Genomic DNA, 20,898 nt, shown 5'->3' on the forward strand with positions numbered 1-20,898 from the left:
GTAGCAGAAAGTTGTGGGACAACAGATGTGCTCCCTAAAATTAGGCACTCCCTTTGATTCAAACTCCCAACTAGGAGAGGTAGAAGAAGAAGCTAAGAATGAAGTTGATATGACACGAATTGATGATGAAGAGATCAAGGTGAAATTAATTAGTTGAGTAGAGTGGTTATTATTTCGGTTAATTGATATATTGGTTAAAGGTTTATTTTTAGAAAGGTTAGGTTGTTAGTTGGTTGTTCAATTAGTTATTGCTAGTTAATAGTTTCCATTTTGGGTATAAATCTACATATCTTTGCTTAATGAGAAATAGAAATATTTTTCTCCCTTTTGCATCCTCTTCTTTCTCTCTTCTCTTTCTGTCCAAAGTTCTTCAAACAAAATATTTCTCCCAAATCCTCCATCAATAGCTTCTGCAAAATTGAGATGAATAGATATGCTTAATTATCTTTAACATAGTCCAAATAATTTTGCACTTGTTAATATTTGATTTGCATGTCTAGAGCAAGAAGTTCCCACTTAAAAATTTGTTTACATATACATGTATGCGTAGGTGTCGGAGGCATGACACGTATCCTTTTAGATCATGTTATGTTGGAGAACATCACCTGATTCAGCTTCAATCTTATTTGGGATATAATCCACCTTCACATGGTTACCTGAGTTATTAGGAATAGAATAAACTTCACAAACAAATTAAATTATGCTCATACATTATTTTTATTCTTTTATAGGGAATAATTGACCGTGAGGGGAGTAGAATTAAGCTACTTTTAAGCTACTTAAGGACATTATACACAATATTTAAAATGGTTGGACCAAACATGTCCCCATATGAACAATGCTGACAAAATAATATCTTATACACTCTCATACAAGTATTTATAACCTAACAACCACTCTTGAGCTCTTAGCAGATCTAATTGCTCTCCATGCCTCCTTATGACGGGGAAATCAATTGCCTAGTATTAGGGGTTGGAGAAATGACTTAATTGGCATGGTAAAACAGTCTCTATAAAATTATATTAAGTTCCAAAAACTATATATAATATTCAATTTACTGGTCTATGTACCCTAAAACTATTGGAATAGCAACAAACAGAATGCACTCTTAGTAGAAATGCATAGCCAACAGAAGAATAATATAGAGATGAGATGATGGAAGATTGAAAGAATGATGAGAACAAGAAAGAAGATAAGATTGAGAGTTGTATGTATATATATTCCTCTTTGTATTATTGAGATCAAAGTTACTTATTTACAATGATTGATTATTTCTATTTATAACATTGTGCTAACTACCTACTTGCTAAGTATAGCATAACTAACAACTAACAAAACTACCAAGCTGAATAACAAACTATACTAACACTCCTCCTTAATTTAGCATGCATCAAATCATGTTGATGGTAGACTTGTTGTCTACCATTAGTTGCATGTCTTCTTCTGTTTTAAGCCTCAATTCCTCCATTAAAACATTTACCCACACAGCTTGGCATGCACTCATGCTTGCTACAATATATTCAGCTTCACATGAGGATAAGACAACTACATCCTATTTCTTGGAACACCAACTCACAGTTGCATTGCCTAGTTGAAATAAGTACCATGTAGTTATTCTCTATCTAAAATGTCACCACACCAATCTGCATCAGAGTACCCAACCATCTTGTAGTTGCTGCTACATGATTTTGAGGGGAACAAGATTTCATAGACAATGGTTCCTTTCAAGTATCTTAGTAGCCTTTTCATTGCACCTAGGTTAGCTTGTTGAGGTGATTCCATGAACCTACTTACTAGACGAACTCCATATGCAATATCTGGTCTAGAGTTGCAAGCATGTCTCAATAATCCTACCATTTGTCTATATAAAGTTTTACCCACAAGTTGATTACCTTCTTCTTGACATAACATTGAACCCATTTCAACAGGACTTGCCACTGAGTTACAACCCTTCATCTTAAATCTCTGTAGCACATCACTGATGTGTTTACTTTGATGCATAAATATGCCATACTTACTTCTTATAAATCCAATGCCAAGGAAGTAGGATAGTTCACCAAGGTCTGTCATTTCAAACTCTGACTGCATCTCATGCTTGAACTTAGAGATATTGTTGATTTCCCCTCATATTATCAAGAGATAATCTACAAAGAGACATAGGATTAGCAAGTATGTTGTGTATGTCCCTTTTACGTATATACCATATTTAGTGGTGCATTTTGTAAATCCAAGTTTCAATAGGAATGAGTCTATCCTTTTGTTCCACGCTCTTGGAGTTTGCTTGAGTCCATACAGTGCCTTATGCAACTTGAACACCAATTCTTCTTTTCCTTTAGCCTCAAACCCTGGTGGTTCTGTCACAAACACCTCTTTGTCTAAAGGTCCATTTAGGAAGGTTGACTTCACATTCATTTGATAGATCTCTCATTTTTTGTAAGTTGTCATTGCAACCACAATCTCACTGCTTGTAGCATTACAACTAGAGCAAAGACCTCATCATAGTCAAGGTCTTGCTTCTGTAGAAATCCCTTAGCTACTAGTCTGGCATTGTGCTTAGAGTCTTCACCATTTGGATTCAATTTTGTTTTGAATACCCATCTGGTAGGCTTGTTAATGTCTATGAGGTATTTCTTTCAATGGAACTTAACTCCTCCATCATAGCCTCAACCCAGTGTGCTTGATCAAGTGCTTCTTCTAATCACAATGGTTCCATTTTAGTAAGAAGTGACATATGCACAAAGTCACCTTTAGTAGTGATTGAAGATTCAGGGAAGACTTCATAGTCCCTGAATCTAGATGGAGGTTGTCTAGTCCTTTGGGATATTGTGTTTTTGTGATGTTTTATTTTTTAAGATTCACTTTCAACACACTCATTAATCCTTTCATCAACTTCATCATTTTGTAGCCTAGTTTCCATGCCACTTGTGGTGACTTCACTTTGATTCCAGTTCCAGTGTTGGATTTCATCAAATTTGAGATCTCTACTTATTGTAAACCTCTAATTTTGTAGATCTTAAGCCTTGTATGCACCAGTTGTATGATAACCAAGGAATATAAGCTTCTCACCTCTATCATTCAGCTTTTTCCTTCTCACTCCAGGTACATGACCATAGCAAATGGAGCCAAAGACCTTAAGGTGACTCACACTTGGTCTAAGGCTTGCCCAAGCTTCTTCAGGTACATCACCATAACACATTTGTTGATGATGTATGTTACAGTTGACACTACTTCTCCCCAAAAAAAATTGGTAATCTCTTGGTTTTAAGCATGCTTCTAGCCATGTTGAGTATGGTTTTGTTTTCATTCTCAGTAGTGCCATTGTGTTGAGGTGTGTATGAAGCTATCACCTCATGATAAATTCTTTCTCTGGTGCAGTATTCACTGAATTCAGTTGACATGTATTCTCCTCCAGCATTTGATCTTAGTTGTTTCAACTTTAGATCACACAGTCTCTCTACTTGTGCCTTAAATCTCTGAAATTTCTTAAATACTTCATTTTTCTCCTTAACAGATAAATCCATACTTTTCTAGTATGATCATCAATGAAGGTTAGGAAGTACTTGTTTCCTTCAATTGAATCTACCTCAAATGGACCACATACATCACTATAGACTAGCTCAAGTGGTTTATGTGTTCTTGAAGAAACACGAGATACATATGAGTTTCTTGCTTGTTTACCTGCTATGCATTCATCACAGATTGACTCAGGCACTCTGATTTGTGTTAGTCAAATCACAAATCCATTCTTACTCAAATGTTCTAAACTTTTGAAGTTTAGATGCCTATATCTTTGGTTCCACAACCAAGAATTTTGATCTCTTGTTGCTTTAAAGCACTTATGCTTACCAATATGAATCTGAATTCTGAATGTTCTATTTGAGGAGAGAGGTGCTTTTAGGATCCTCTGCTTGTCCTTATCAAACACATTCAAAATTTCATTCTTCATCTTGGTTATGTACCCTTTCTCCAACAATTGCCCAAGGCTTATCAAATTGATTTTCATTTTAGGTACATAGAGTATAATAGATATGTAGGATCTTCTACCATCTCTTCTTTGAATCATGACTTTGCCAATACCTTTAGCTTCAACTGAACTGAGATCAGAAAATTTCACTTTACTTTTCACAGATTCATCAAGAGTTATGAACCACACCTTCCTTCCAGTCATGTGGTTTGAGCACCCAGTATCTAAGTACCAGAAATCAATACCTTCAACATCTTTAGCTTGCTCTTGAACACTCTTTGTTGTAGCCATAAGCAGGCAGAATCATATGAGCATTCACCTTGTGCCAACCTAGCTTCCTCTTCCTTCCTTTTTTGCCATATGTTGGACTTGCAATCTGATGCAAAATGGTCATAATTTCTGCAGTTGTAACACTGCACTCTTTTCTTATTTGTGTTTCTTCTGTTTTCTAAATTTTTGTAGGAATTATTTTGATCATGTTCCTCAGTAGTCCTCATGGTACTGTTATCATAATTTCTAAATGAGGAACATTTCTCATTGGATCTCCATTTGTTGTTCTGTCTCCTTTCTTTATTTCTCCTTCTCCATTGATCATAAACTTTTCTATTGAATCTTGCCTGGAGTGCTTGATCACTAATATTGTCTAAGTTCCTTTTTTCAGCCTCAACTCAGAGCTTCGAGCTTGCAACTCCTCAACCTTGTATTCTTCAAGGTTCTTGGATTCTTCTATGGCAACTACTATATAATCATACATAGATGTTAGTTTTCTAAGTACCTTTTCCACCACCGATTGGTCTTTAATATCCTTTAATTTCCATATAACCTCATCTAATTTGTAAGAGATAAAATCTTGGTTATGTATAATGAAACTGTATCACCTTCATCCATTTAGCGTAGTTCATATTGCCTTCGAAGAGTCTACAACCTCACTTTATTTTTGTAGCACCCTCATAACTCTTCTCCAAGCTCTCCCAAGCCTGCTTGGCTATTTCTGCACTAGCAATCTTCTCAAAGTTTGCCCCATCTACACACTAGTGAATCAGAAATAATACCTTGCAGACCATCTTCTTTGCTTCTTTATAGGTGGATCTTTGAGCTTCAATAGCATTCTCTCTAATTTCTTGGTATCCATTATGAGCAATCTCAAACACTTCTTGAAATCCAAATATTACTTTCATTTGGTTCCTCCACCTATCATAGTTCTTGTCATCAAGTATGGGCAAGATCATGGCAAATCTATTGTTGTTTGTCATTATGGATTTTTTTGTCATCTCTTCTTCTTCACGAATTTGTCTTCACTTCCTCTAGAATTCACGCAGAATATACCTCCTTCTTTCTTATGTTTCAGGTCCCTTCCTTCAAGTATTTTGATTCACCCAGATCTTACACAAAGATCTTGATACCACTATTGGAACAACAACAAACAGAATGCACTCTTAGTAGAAATGTGTAGGCAGAAGAAGAAGAATATAGAAATGAGATGATGGAAGATTGAAAGAATGATGAGAACAAGAAAGAAGATAAGATTGAGAGAGTTGTATGTATGTATATTCCTCTTTTTATTATTGAGATCAAAGTTACTTATTTACAATTATTGATTACTCCTATAGCATTGTAACTAACTGCGTGCTTTCTAAGTATAGCATAACTAATACTAATAACTAACAAAACTAATAAGCTGAATTACAAACTATACTAACAAAAATATTTACTAGTATGTACTTTCTTCCTTTAATATATGTAATTATTACGATTGAGCTTTATAGCATGCCATGACCCTTTCTTTGTAATTTATTATTATTAATAAATTTTGATTTCTCATCTACTATCACTTATATACCAATTCATACCAGCTCTAGTTTCGATTATCGCCAATCTATGATCCATTATTTGCCATATTTTTTATGCTTTACTAGTTATTCTAATTAAAGGAATAATTGATAAATTATATCTCTGCATATATATAACTTTTTACTAATTATTATTTATGGTATAAAATATATTTGTAATATTTTCTATTATTTTTTTTATATTTCTGAACTCCTCTCGCTTCTATCAGGATAAATCTTATCCTTTCGTAGTTTCCTCCTATTTCTAGGATATTTTAAGAACTTGACATATTTTCTAATTGTGAATTTTAATGTTACTATATTATTACTGACTGTACCACCCATATATATTAATGTGGAGTGGTAACTTTTGAAAGATAGACTACCTATCTTTTGTTTAATCAAGAGAGAAATAAATATAAAACTATGTTTACATTTATTAATTGTTCTGAATGTGTTGAGTTTCTTATTTAATTAACTTGTGATGTTTTCTGTAGGAGTTATATTCATTTAATTTAATAATTTAATTATATTTTAAAACAAATTACTACATTAAGGTTAATTTAATTTTTTAGTAAACATAAAAATAAATGATAAATTAAAGGACAATATGGTAAACATATATAAAAGTCACTTTAGATAACACAATCCAAATAACACACAAAAGTAACATATCCCACCATAAATTTAGTTTATCACACTTACCTAGATTACAAACCTTAAATTATGGAAACATAGTTCTAGAAACACTATCCTAAACACACCCTAATTGTTCCTAGATATGAAGCTTATGTGGACCTTTTCATAGTTGTTTCCTGAAATATGAACTCATAGGCCATTTCCCATGCAAACCTGGAAATGCTTTATTCTTTTACTTCTCCTTATTAGAAACATAACCCTAGCCATTATGATGCATTGAACACAACAATGGGGCTCCTCACTTTGAATTTACCATCATTCCAAACCAAAGAAGCTGATACAATAGGTTGTTCTATTGTTCCATCAATAGTGAGCACAAATGTTTTCTTTTGTCCAAGAGAGTTGAATGACAAAACACTAGGGATCACATGGATTTTCAGTCCTTGAGGAGCAATCACAGTGGCTTTATATCTTGACCTAGGTGACCCAACATTTGTAACAGTCCTTCTAAAACTGCCACTTACATTAGGTTTGAAGTGTGGGACTTGAAGAGCAAAGGAAGGATAGTTTAGATCCCTTGTTGTTCCATAAGTTGTCTTAGAACAAGTGTTGTTATCCCCAGTGATGAGTTGTAAAGTCCTTGAACTATAGCCTTGTCCACATAAAAAATTTATGTAGTCATTTTCATCAGCATCATATACTAAACCAGGATTAACAGCCTTGGAAGGATCAATTTGGCCTGCTCCATAACCAAATTCTGCGTCACGGTCGGTCAAGGGACTCAGATGCTTAGCTGCAAGGAGCACACAGAAAAAATTTAATTTTCTTCCTTCATAAATATATTGATTGAGGAGAGTTATATGTACAACTTTATTGTTGTATAAACATACTGATTAAGGAGTGTCGCCACTCATTTCTATCAGCACAATGATATGTACTCCCCATTCATTAGATAGATAAGATCACCAAAATTTCGTGATCTACTGTCAAACCTATTCATATTCAATAAGAGATCTCAATATTATGCCTTGAAAAGAGGTCTCGAACCTCTATGCTCTTTAGCACGAGATTTTGAGTCTTGCATGTCTACCATTTCACCACTAAGACATCTTGAAAGTGAATCGTATTCCATGAATATAATATCTATCTAGTGTGATGTATGAAATATATGACAAGGATGGAGTGTTAGAATATTTTTATTAATAGGTCATATCATATAGGTCCGAGTCGAACATCCAATTAGTTTTACTTGAATTTTCCAGTGGATACCTTATATATATTCTATCAAAAGGATGGACAATCAAACCTATTTTCTCAATGCAATAGAAGCCAAAAGAAAAAGAGGTGAACATGGTCCAAATAATGAGACATAGGTAAAAAACAGCCCTGATTATGTCTAATCCTAAATGGAATGGGGCAAATCAAATTAACCAACCAAAGTTATCATTAACAATCTAACAATCGAACAATAAAAAAAAATCTTAGCAAATATGGTTGCTACTTGGACTAAAAACAAGTAAGTTAACTCCTCCTAAACAATAAAATTTATTGACATGAGGAGGAACATATTTACTAGTTATATTGTCGCTTGAATCTCAATTTTTATTCACGTACTAAATTTTATATAATACCTATCGAGTTTATCATAAAGAAAATCTTGTAATAGTAATGTAAAAAATGTAGAAACCCATATATATGGCACATTGTATATCATGTAACTATGTTGTGGATTGAGGTTGTACAAATACTACTTTTGTATTTCTATTACCTGTTGTCATTAGTGCTGAACGGATAGCAGCAGGAGACCATGAAGGATTAAATGATTTGATGTACCCTGCAGCTCCAGACACATGTGGGCAAGCCATTGATGTTCCAGATAAAATATTGAACTGTGATACTCTATTATCACCATCAACTCCAGAAATAGATGAAATTGGAGACCAACTAGCTATAATGTTTACACCAGGAGCAATAATATCCGGCTAAAATATGAAAAGAAAATAGTAATTTTGTTAGTGAAAATGTTTAAAGTGCAGGATTAATAATGTACAAGTACAGCCACAGTAAAATAACAAAAAATAAAGTGGTTGGAACTATTTATAGTTTGGCAAAAAGATTATAACTATGTAGCACTTTTCAATGAGATTTTAGGTCACTCATAAAGATACCTTGAGAATTTCAGGTGTAACTAAGTTTGGACCCCTTGATGAGAAAGAGGCCACAAGAGGGGCCATAGTATCTTTTAACTCATCACTTCTATATATGGTTGCAGTTGGAGCCCTGCAAATTGTTTCAAAGAACTCACCTTAGATAAATGTGGTTATCTAAGTTCTTATCATATATAAATATGACATGAAACTTTCATTTTATACCTTGTAGATTTTATGTAATCATTTACATTGGCTGCATCCTTCAAGTCAAGGTAAGATCCAGGCAAGGGAAAAGATGAAGGAATATCCCTATAATTTTGACCTTGTGTCAGGAAACCAACAGCACCAGCGCTTAAGGGGCCTGACCCATCATAGGTTGTATCCTCACAGAGAACTATTTTACCCTTAATCAAATTTTGATCTAATGATTTGATTGAGCAAAGGCTGCAATTTGGTGATAATTTCATCAATAAGTTAAAGATTTTGGTAATGTTTGCACTGTTTAATCATATTGTCATCTTAGTTAGTTACTTGACACAACTATTATGTTGTGAGGAAAGTGTGTGGAACATAACCATAATTAATTAGGGCTATAGATTTTACATACAAAGTAATTTTATCTCCATCTGACACAAATGTTATTGTTTTTTATCTTTTTCATATTAACAATTATTATTACCTCCATGCATAAATTCATTCAAAACTTTGTTAGTTAGAATGATCATTTTTTATATTACCATGTAGTAGTTACTATATAATTGAGATAAGCTTTCAACATGTGAACAAAGTATGAGACTATTTAAGACTCATTAAGTTTTCCTCACAAATATATTGGTCTTAAGACCTTGAAAAGAAATTGTAACTTAAGTATACACTATTTTTATGAGACATCTTTTATTTAAAATTTATTGTAAAAAATATATATAATTAATTTATTTTCATATATAATAATACTTATTTTTATCTCGCTGTCACAATTTATTTTAGACTATGAATTTTGTTCTAACTTTAAAATAAAAACTTCACATAGTTAATTTTGTTTATAAATTTGGGCCCAAAATTCCCATCACCTAGCCTAGTATATGTCACGACCGACCCTGTTACCTGTATGAAGATTCATCTGTGCCTGCAGTAGTATTTGGTGCATCTCCACCATAGATTATAGGATAAAATTCTCCCTTAAGATCAAATGTATTTATTGAGATTCCCTAATCATGAAACAAAGAGATTGCTTTTACATAAAAGAGAAGTATTTAAATAAAGATTCATTGCAAACAGAATTAGTATAATTTGCATTCTACAAATAAAGCTTGCTTTAGCATAGGATAATAATGGTACTTTACCTCATAAGTTCTATTGTCACCTAATTTAACCTTGGTAACAAATTTGCTGTTTGTGGTGCCAGCAGCCACAGAAATTGACCAAGGTGACAAATTGGTGACAGTTCCAGGTGTTGGACCTGAATTCCCTGCTGAACACACTGTGAATATTCTATTTCTCATAGCATGAAATGAACCAATTGATAATGCATCTGTAAAATAGTTTTGAGGACCACTGGTACTTCCAAGTGAAACTGACAATATGTCAACTCCATCCGCGATCGCGTCGTCAAATGCAGCAAGAATGTCTGCATCTTCACATCCATCAAACCAACACACTTTATATACAGCAATCCGCGCAGATGTCGCGCCGCCTCTTGTTGTTCCTTGTTTAAGGCCTAACATGCTTGCCATGCTAACAGGGTTCCCTGCAGCTGTTGATGCTGTATGAGTCCCATGACCTGATGGATCTCTTGCAGATTTTAAATCTTTAGTTCTTAATGATCCTTCACCAGCAACTCTATAATATTTAGCACCAATGATTTTACTGCAAAGACATAGAAACATTTGTTAGTCCTTGGTACTTTACTTTTTGGTCAACTTAGATATTGTATATGGGAAAATTTACCATGGAATTTGACTACTTTATTCCACATTTAGTGTAACATTTTAATTTATTACTAATATAACGCACTTTTACATAAGTCGTGTTTCATATGTGTGATTTAAAGAAAAAAATTGTGCATATGAAACATGACTTATGTAAAAGTGTACTATATTGGTAATAAAGTAAAAAGTTATTCTGCAACTAAATTTCTAATTGTATTTGTGTGTTTTAGTAGATATGTACTTGTTGCAAGTGAAATTAGATGTTTGGCATGTTCCCTTCCATTTACTAGGTGGTGGACCAAATCCTTTGTCATTAAAACTTGCCGATTCTGGCCATATTCCAGTGTCAATTATTCCAATGATGACATTACTTTCAGCACTTGTCTTTTGCACTTGTTGTGGAAAGCCAATAAAATCCCAAGACTTTGTTGTATGGAGTTGTTTCTTTTCACTAGGAAAGATAGACACTACTCCATCATGTCCTACATTATGAATTTTCTTTGTTAATAAATTTACAAATCTAAGCACAATATTCAAGCAAGTGTTGAAGAGAATAGAATAGTTGATGCACACACCAGCCATTCTGTCAGCTTCTTCCTCTGTCAACTTTGCAACAAAGCCATTGAAACTACGTTTGTAGTGGTGCAGAATAGACTTAGGCGCAGAATTGCTTTAATTGTGAACAGTACAATTCAAGAAAATTAGTGAAGACAAAGAAGTCAAGGATTAATTTTACTTCACGTTTTTTTTTAATTTCAGTATGCAATAAATTTCCAACTTCAATCTGTAGAGACACATAACATTATATTCTTTTTTGTCCCGACATTTACCTGGACCAGTTTTTGTAGTGAGCCTAATCATGCACAAGGGACACAGCCAGCTATTGACATCTTAAGAGTTAGTTTGGAAATTGAATTTTTAGAAGGAAAAAAAGAGAAAAGAAAGACCTAAGAGTCATGAAATACACTTATGAGATGACTCGAAAGTATTCTTTTTCTTCAATTCCCCTCCAAAATCTAACTTCAAACCAAACCTTACAAAGGTTCAGTATGGAAAACAATTTGGGCCTAAACTTATAAAAAAAAACCATAGGAAGTTTGTTTGTCAAAGTTTCAAAAAATGAGAGTAGAAAACAAATTATAGGTCAATATAAAAATAAGTACTCATTATGTATCAAAATAATTTAATTATATTATTTTTCACAATAAATTTTTGAACAAGATAAGTCTCAAACAACTTATAATAATATAAGATATACTTTTTTTTTCTTTCAAAATCTAGAGTTCAGTATATTTTTTGAGACCAATTTCTTAATGATTCTTAATTGATATCATATTTTTAGTGTTGGTCCACTTATTTCAAGAGTAAATTTTTAAACTTACTTCACATCTTAATCATCAATTCTATATATATCTAATGGTTTAGATCTACTCACTAATTGAAATTATTGGATTTCCCTATAATTACTGACTACGATGAGGGGTAAGTTTAAAAAACTTACTCTTTAAGTAAGTGTATCCCTCCTCCATATTTTTTTTCTCACGCCAGGTCATATGGATCAACTATGTGATAATATAAAACAATGATTATTATGCCTAACAAAGTATTAAATGAATTTATGTATAAGGTAATATAATTGATAAGGCAATAATTTAAAAAAAGTAAAAACAATAGTATATTTATCCTATATTATTTGTGTATGTAAAAAAAATATGAGTGTAACATTTACGTTCGGATAGTGTAAAGATTTATATATAGTCAGTGTATCATCTATTCTTCATTAAGAAATTTTTTTTTGAAAAGTCAATGATAATAGACAATGAATATATGATGATGCAGTGAAAGTATAAAAACTCTTACGTGTGTAAGTTATATACGTCTTTTTCTCAAAAATAAAATTTTGGTCCCTCATTATCTATGGGCCATGTACCACGCACCTATATCACACCCACAAGGCCCACCGTGAACCCAAATTCTATCACAAGGTGAATTTAATGGAATTCTCTTGTTGTCAGTTACATATTTACGTAATTCTCACATTCACCATATATATTGCTTAGTAAATTCAACTTATAGTGAACTATGTATCGGGATGGTAATAAAGAATATTTAAGAAAATTAATGTAAAAAATGATATATTGAGTGAAGTAAACCCTATACCCATAACACACCTACTAGGTGAATATTGCGGAGTGATTAATAATCAATTTATTCGAAAAAAATAGCGCCTAAATATTTTTATGGAATAACATAACCTGTCAGCAACTTCTTGTAGCATGTTTTTATGAAGAGACAAAGAAGTAGTTTCATCTGCCATGCTGTTGCCAGTGTAGATAATGTAAGTCTGCATTCAGTGAATAAGTATAAGAAACAAAAAAGCAAATCTGCTAAATTAAGTCATGACTCTTGACAATAATACATTAACATTTGTTCCTTTCCAATTATATTATTAGTCACCAAAAAGTAGTTAGTCAAATAATATAAGGTTCCGCTAGATCTTCATATGACCAAAAAAGTAAAGAGTTCAATTCCTGAAAGCAATACTTGTTGGGAGGAGTAATCACACTTTGAAAATGATTAATTCGGATACATGGGTATGACCAAAAAAATATTAATAGTCGGCCCTTTAAATTACAAAAACTTTATCTTGGATGTAGAATTTCACACTCTCAATATATTTGGTCCCTATAAAAAAAGATTATGAGTTCCTGAGAGGAAATCAAACCAATTTGACTGATAATGTGTAAAGTCATACACCATATGATTTTTTGTAATGTCAAAAACTTAATAGACCAATGGATTTATTGCTCCTTAAAATTAAAACATTGAACCATGGGAATTTGAAATCCTATGAAAAATTAGTAGGCCCATCATAGACAATGAAAGGTTTGTGGGTGATAAAGAGAGATCAAGTATATTTGCCTTAAGGTCATTTTGAGAGGTGGAGTGACATATTAGCAGGAGTGTAGTTAATGTAATTAGAATCAAAACAAGAGAAGAAAATCTAGTGTCCATTGTAAGACAAGTAATAACATAGCATAAGATAGTATGTGTTTATATAGACTCACATGAATTAACTAAATGTTACACTCCATCCATTTTATTATTTCTTTTATAGAAATGCCCACTAATCAATTAAAGAAGACAATAGTCCAAAGAAAAAGTAGGTCATTGCCAAACAACCCCTTATCTCTAAAATGGAATCATCTTCGGTATTGGACACTCCAATATTAGAATGCGAAAATGAAATTATATCTAATTTTTTTAATTAAAAAAGAAATATAGATTTAAACCATTAAAAATGTTTGGTGGTCATAATCTATACTTAATATTAGACTCTCCTGGAGAAGAAACTAATACTTCATTCACGTAGAGAATGAATAGTCTTACAATTACACCTTGATTATTCAATGATGTTAACTAAGTTCTACCATTTTTTCAACATCTTTAGATGTTAGGAAAATGAACAAGGCCCCACCTCTTCTTTTTCTCATTAGTTCTCTCATTCTTTACTCCATAAGGAAATTGTTAAAAATTATAGAAGTTGGTTGTTGAAAGAACAAGCTTTGATGATGTTTACCCAAATTATTACATCTATATAATATATGAAGTTAGTGCATGTTTGGTATGCATTAAACTTTTGAATTTTTGTTTATTATTAAAAAAAAAGCTAAAACTTTAAATTATGTGTTTCACAATAAATAAAATTATAAACTCAATTTTTTTAATAAAATAAACGAAAATTAGAAGCTCCAAAATGATAGGTTGATTTATTTTGGGTTAGCTTATTTCTTTTCCAATTTTTCCACTTCTCATTTTACCTCATCATAACTTTATCTCTCTCATCATTTTTAATCTTCCACTAAACTTCCTAACTCTCCATATAATCACCACCAAACTTCATAACTCTCTATAACTCTTCAATTAAGGATGTGATTATTAAAACTTTTGTATAAAACTAGACATTTGTGTATTATTTATTTTATGAAGTGTATAATTCAAGTTTAGCAACTTCTATTTATTTGTACGTCATCTTATTTTTTAATATTGAAATTGATTGTTATATTGTATTTTATTTTAATATATATTTTTTAGCTTTTGTTATGCAATATTAAAAATTAAAAAATTTTTATAGTAAAAATATATATGATGGTAAATATTAAAAAAATAGTGTAAAAAACAACCAAAATAATCAAAACATGAACAAATAACCTTATACCATTTTCTTTCTGTAATTTACTACGTCAAAAAAATAATCTTTATACCTTACCAAAACAAAATAGATTAGTTTATATTCAGTTTTCAGCTAAGGTACCCAAATTTAAATGGATTATAATCTACCAACAATGTATTGATCTAGTAGTGTAAGGTCTCGCTACATCCCAAAATGACCAAAAGGTCAAAGGTTCGTTTCTTAATAATAACATTTGTTGGAAGAGACAGTCACGCACCCCAAAATGGATTAGTTCCTTACCAAAAAAATGAGGGGATACACTTGGTAGTACAAAAAAACAGATTATAATCTTGATAGATTGTAATCTCATAGTTTATAAACTGAAACTAAAAACTTAATCCATACCAAATGCGCGCTAAGTCTTAGTCAAACCTTAGTCTCTAAAACCAATCCTTGCACCTATCCGTGATTGAGAAATTTCTAACCACTAGGGAGTCTCATTGTCATACGTGTCTTGAACCAAAATCTAAAGACCATAATTTTATGGATATTTTCTACTTATAAGATCTTCTACTCATCCCCTCATATATAATGTGAGATTTTACACTTACATACACATGACAAAATTCAGAACAGAGAGGTCAAATAGCTTGCCACATGAATAGTTTCCACCTCAATTGGGATGCAACTTGAACATGTCGTATGTGAGAGAACTTAGGAAGCACATGTAGAATTAATATTAGACTCATAAAAGTGGAAATGTTAACTACAAGAAAGAAAGAAAAAAGTGATCCTAAATCATTGTAAGCATATAATTATGGTGATGCTTTGGCTAGGATGATTGCCAATGTTCACAATCTTTGGATTTTATGGTGTTGACATAACTTTGCTTTTGACGATCTTTTGTTAATTCTATTGAACAATATTGATGATATGTATTTGAGAAAGTTGCTCTTGATTTTTTTATATCAATCGAAGTTTTTTTCTGCTTCCTAAAAAAACATAATAATATGTTGTTGTTTCATAAAACTTTGAAAAATCAAAATAAATAAGGGAAATTTTTAATGTTTTTTTAACAAATCAATCATCTAACTAGTAATTTAATGTATCTTTCTTTAATTACCCGATCATAAATTATATTATGCAAATTATAACTATAAATATTTACCTTGGTGGTGCATAAATATTAAATATTTTATTCAGAGAAAACTATCTATCTACCGATATGATAAGAGTTTTTTATATTATTAATGCATAAGTTATCAATCATATTTAATTATTATATATTCTTAAATAGAAGGGGATCTGCTGTCCTCGAGTATGTCCCTAACCAATCACAATGAAGCAAAAATAGATAAAATCATGAGTATTTAAATTTTTAACTAACGTGAAATAATATGATTAGTTTAGGGCAAACTTTTAGACATGTTTTGGGACAACATATTTTTCTCCCTCTTAAATAACATTAATACATATGAATGAAAATACTATTCATCTTTATCATTATGTATTGGCATATATAACAATCTGGAAATTTAGAAAAGTAAATAATTTTTTTTAAAATGTAGTTAGGAGTGTTCCACATAAATAAACATGGAATGAATGATGTGACTATGTTGAAGTGTCTTCGCTTCTTCCATGACAATAACCATAATGAGAATTTCCCCCAAATATGCTGTGTGGTGGAACCATGTGCATGTTAGTTCCCCTTATAAAGGGAAAATAATCGTTTATCTTAAGTTATCTCATAGAACTTCTGATTATAAATGTTACAAATAGAAAATAAGCCAAACCATATATACACTTATGAGATTTTCACTTTTCCATAAAAATGAATCTCTAGTAATTCGAGGCTTCCTTATCCCAAAAACAAGCCATCCAAAAAAATATTTATCGGGTCCATGTAATGGTTTAGCTCTCCCACGAGTAGTTCTTTGCATACTACTTTTCTGACTTGTTTCCCTTTTCATACTTCTTTTTCTTCCTTCTGTTTCAAAGTCACCCACTAATATAATTTTAATTCTTCAGTGCAATTTCGAAAGCAGCACAATGGTTCTCACTGCTTTAACCTGTTTGAATAAAATATAAATAGAAATACATGATATACATATTCAACTATTTGACCAGCACAACTTGGATAAGCAGGACCTGATCCTACTCGTACATCCGGCTTGACCTGATCACAGCCGGGTTTGAATAGGGTTGGGTTTCATAGAGTCTAGGGTTAGGTTTAAGTTTAAAAATTAAACCCAGACAATATTTAGGGTCAGGTAGGGGACATGCATTAGCCGGCACAGATCTGTCTCATGGTTACTCACTCATCATGTTCGTATATATTTATGTTCAATTGTATACAAAGTAATCACATCTCTTTGATTGAAAATAACATTGATTCTCTAATTTTTTTTATCATATGTACATGATTAATAATATCTATGCATATACAATTTCATATATCAATTTACATATCCATAATAATAAATAATATTGAGAAGACTTTAACTCAAAGTAGTATGCATTATATGTAATCGGGTCTGGGTTCAAATGTTGTCGCGGTCGATTTTTGGGTCGGGTTAGCTTCGGGTTTAGGTTCGGGTTCAAAAAATGACTTGATCAACATTTAGGGTCGGGTAAGGGACAAGTCTTACACACCCATGTTCGTAAGCATGAGTCAGGTTGGGACGGGTAACGGTTGGTCCCTTACCCGACCCTAAATGTTGGTCAGGTTATTTTTCAACCCGACTCGGTCCTAGACCCGATGGTAACTCAACCCTAAATCATGATGAGGTCAGCCTTTGAATCTGGATCTAACCCTATACTTAATTAAATATAATCCATACATATTTTAGATCAGATAAAGTCTTCGCATTATTACTTATTATTATGAATATGTATTTTGACATATGAAATTATATATGTATATATATTGTTAATTATGTCTACATAATGAAAAAATTAGAGAATCAATTATACTTTCAATAAAAAATATGTCATTACTTTGTACAGAATTGAATAGAGATACACACAAACATGATGAGTAAGTGACCATGAGCGGGATCAGGCCGGGTCATGCTTGTCCCTTACCCGGTCCTAAATATCGAACCCAGCTGTAGACCCGATGAGATCTGTCATATTCGAACCCGATCATGATCGGGCCATATCACCCTTAACTCCTACTTCAATTACATTGTTCAAATTCAGATCGTTCCAAAAATAAAATTGAAATTTAGTCCAAAGCATACCAAAACCATAAGAATGAATGTGGTTAGATTGAATTGATATTTTAAAAACCGATCAGTTTGGTTCGATTTTTGTTCTAACTCTAAGAACTAGATCAATCAAAACCATAACGCATAACAATACAATCACAATGAAAGAAGAATCAATATCAACTTACTAGTATGTCTAATTGTTTCTTTCTTTTAATGAGAACATCTTATTATTAGTGTAACGTTTAAATCCTGTTGTGGTTTTTTGATATATTATTTTTAAAATTTATATAATAATGTTTGGTTGTTTGTTTATGACAATAGGAACAATGTTAAGGACTTGTGATATTATGTCTGCATAGTATATGTAAATAGTATATAAAAAGTTGTGACAATATTAACATAAGTTCATATAAAGAGTATCAAACTTAATATTCACTACACCAGAATATCAAAACAATGACGCTTAAAATTGTCATTCAACAGTGCTTTTAGGGCATTGTCTATGTGAACGCAATAATATATAGGGTTAGATTCAACAACATTTTTGAAGAATTGTAGAAAGTAAACATTTAATTGCGCTCACTGAAGCGATCGCTGTTAAATGTCTACTTTTCAAATAAGGCAAAATCTCTCTCAGACATTATATCAAACACATAACAAGTATACCTAATTCCACCATATTTACAAGATATTTGACAATAGAAACATCATTCTGAAAATCCAATTCATAATCCATTGCATGAACTTGTCTCCCTTACTTCAAATCCATTAACCCAAAAGATTATATGCAGTAATGAAATGGATGAAAATGATAAAGATATAAAGGATGAATCCATGACTTTCTTCTCTCCCTTAACTGAAGAAATAAGAGGACAAAAATTCATAGTTCAGATTCAATATAATAAGAATCAAATCAAAATTTACATAGAAAATGTGGAAGAAAAAATAATAGTCAAATACAAGAAATAGATACATATATTTCAAGTTTGGTAAATCACCAATAGTTTCACCTAGATTCAACATAGACATTTCCTATTTTATAAAATAAGTCATTAACATAAATAAATGCAAGCAACAAGAATGAATCAAAGAGAGATAAATGAGGTAAAATAAGATAATGAATCACCTATTGCTCGAAGATAGAAACCAAAAGCTAATAACTTGTTTGAAGAGAGAAACTAAGAGAAGAACAAGAGTAAGAGAAATAGAATATGGAATGATATGTGTCTTATTATGTGTGAGTTTTGTTTTTAAATCTTCAAAGATTCGCACTCACTAAAACAAGCGCATTGTTTGAATGTATGACTTTTAACAACACTCACTAAAGCATGTTAAATGTGTGACTTTTAACAGCACTCATTGTAATGAGCACTGTTGATATATCACCTTTAATAATACTTATTTAAGCAAACGCAGTTGCAAATCAACGACACTTGCTTAAAAGGGCGTTGTTGAATATCAAAATTCTTTAAAATTATTTAGTTGTCATATTATGTTCAACTTTTGAGAATGAAATAGCAAATAACATGATTTACTTATAAAATATGAGTTTTCATTGTGCCAAATTATCCACCTTAATATTCTATTTTAATAATATTGGTTGGTGATTTAGAATATTTTTTGAAGTAATAAGTAATTGCATTTTTCGTATATGTATGACCAAGTTGTGTTATATATGAAAATTAGCATATGAGTTTCAGTTAACAATTTCGATTATTTTCGTGTAATATTTACTCCAGTTGTATCTTTCAAAATAAAGGTAAACAATTTCATAAATACATATTACATAATAACTAAAATAAGTGTTGTTTGGGTGTATGACTTTTAACGACACTCATTAAAGTAAATGCGGTTAAATGTGTGACTTTTAACAGTGGTCATGGTAATGAGCGTTATTGATATATCACTTTTAACAACTCTCATTTAAGCAAGCGTTGTCAAATAAATTCAAATCAACAACGCTTGCTTAAAACAATGTAGCTGAATATCTTTGGCAGACATACAATAGCGATCGTTGAAGCAAGCTTGTTGAAGCTATATTCGCCTATGAAATTTAACAGTATTGTCTTAAAAGAGCGATGTTGATTATCTTCCATCTTTATTTAACAGTGTTATGCTAGGAAGTGTTGTTGAATGATCCTTGTTAAATGTGTATTCTAGCGTAGTGATTTTAGTTATATTTATGAGTTTTAAAGTGTATCTCCAATACCATATTTTATACAAAAAATCGATCCAAAGTAATTCAAAATTGCATTTTATATTCATATCACATTGAATCGGATGTCTTAATATAAAGCAAACTAGATTAGACTAAAATTACTTACGTGTTTGGTTGAGATGGTTTTTTTTCTTCATAAAAATCAATAGGAAATAGCTCTTGAGAGGAAACCATAAATTGGAAAAGGTTAACCATTACGAAAAGTGAATATGACATATCAATTACATTATACCTCCAAAGTAGAAGGAACCAAACAATACATTGTGATAAATTTACATGTTAAGTTTAAGGAATTGTGTTACTCAAAGTTTGTCATTTCATGTGTTACTAGTTATGATTGCACTACTATATATTTCATCTATGGCAATGCCTCCATTGTCAGCAGTTTTAACAAAAGACAACGCCTCAGACTACCACAGTTAAAAAATCGTTACCTTTGGCAAAGAAAACGGTTTTTTTACTTTTGGTCACGGTTTTCAGCTGTTGCCATATGTTAACAATGTTGTAATGTTGGTTGTAAAAATGTATCTAAGTTAAAAATATAATGATTAGGTATTTTTCTGACCAACCAAAAACAGTGGCACATGAAGTGAGACATTTTATGGGACAGAAGATATCCACCCGATATACATAGGGATAGGACTGAAAAATAAGTTTGGATCATACAACATGAATGATTTTAATTAAAACATAACTAATGATTACATAATTACATAAAAAAGTCATACATATTTATCTTTTAATTTTGATCATTTAAATAAAATCTAATTATTCATATTAATTA

At 31.6% G+C, this 20,898-nt stretch overlaps 1 protein-coding gene across 1 annotated transcript; it reads right to left on the reverse strand.

Annotated features, from left to right (window-relative positions):
- On the reverse strand, positions 632-13,525 carry LOC109360097 (cucumisin-like). Its single transcript, XM_019604832.1, has 12 exons — positions 13,433-13,525; positions 12,766-12,854; positions 11,086-11,180; positions 10,752-10,992; positions 9,926-10,448; positions 9,687-9,790; positions 8,805-9,026; positions 8,601-8,712; positions 8,201-8,414; positions 6,691-7,225; positions 1,569-1,571; positions 632-642 (listed from the first exon to the last, which is right to left on the reverse strand). Exons 1-10 carry the CDS (start codon positions 13,523-13,525, stop codon positions 6,699-6,701), a joined length of 2,220 nt encoding a protein of 739 aa, XP_019460377.1. The 3' UTR covers positions 632-642; positions 1,569-1,571; positions 6,691-6,698.

The sequence above is a fragment of the Lupinus angustifolius genome, chromosome LG11 (genome assembly GCF_001865875.1).
Source record: "Lupinus angustifolius cultivar Tanjil chromosome LG11, LupAngTanjil_v1.0, whole genome shotgun sequence".
In the NCBI taxonomy this organism is placed as follows: domain Eukaryota; kingdom Viridiplantae; phylum Streptophyta; class Magnoliopsida; order Fabales; family Fabaceae; genus Lupinus; species Lupinus angustifolius.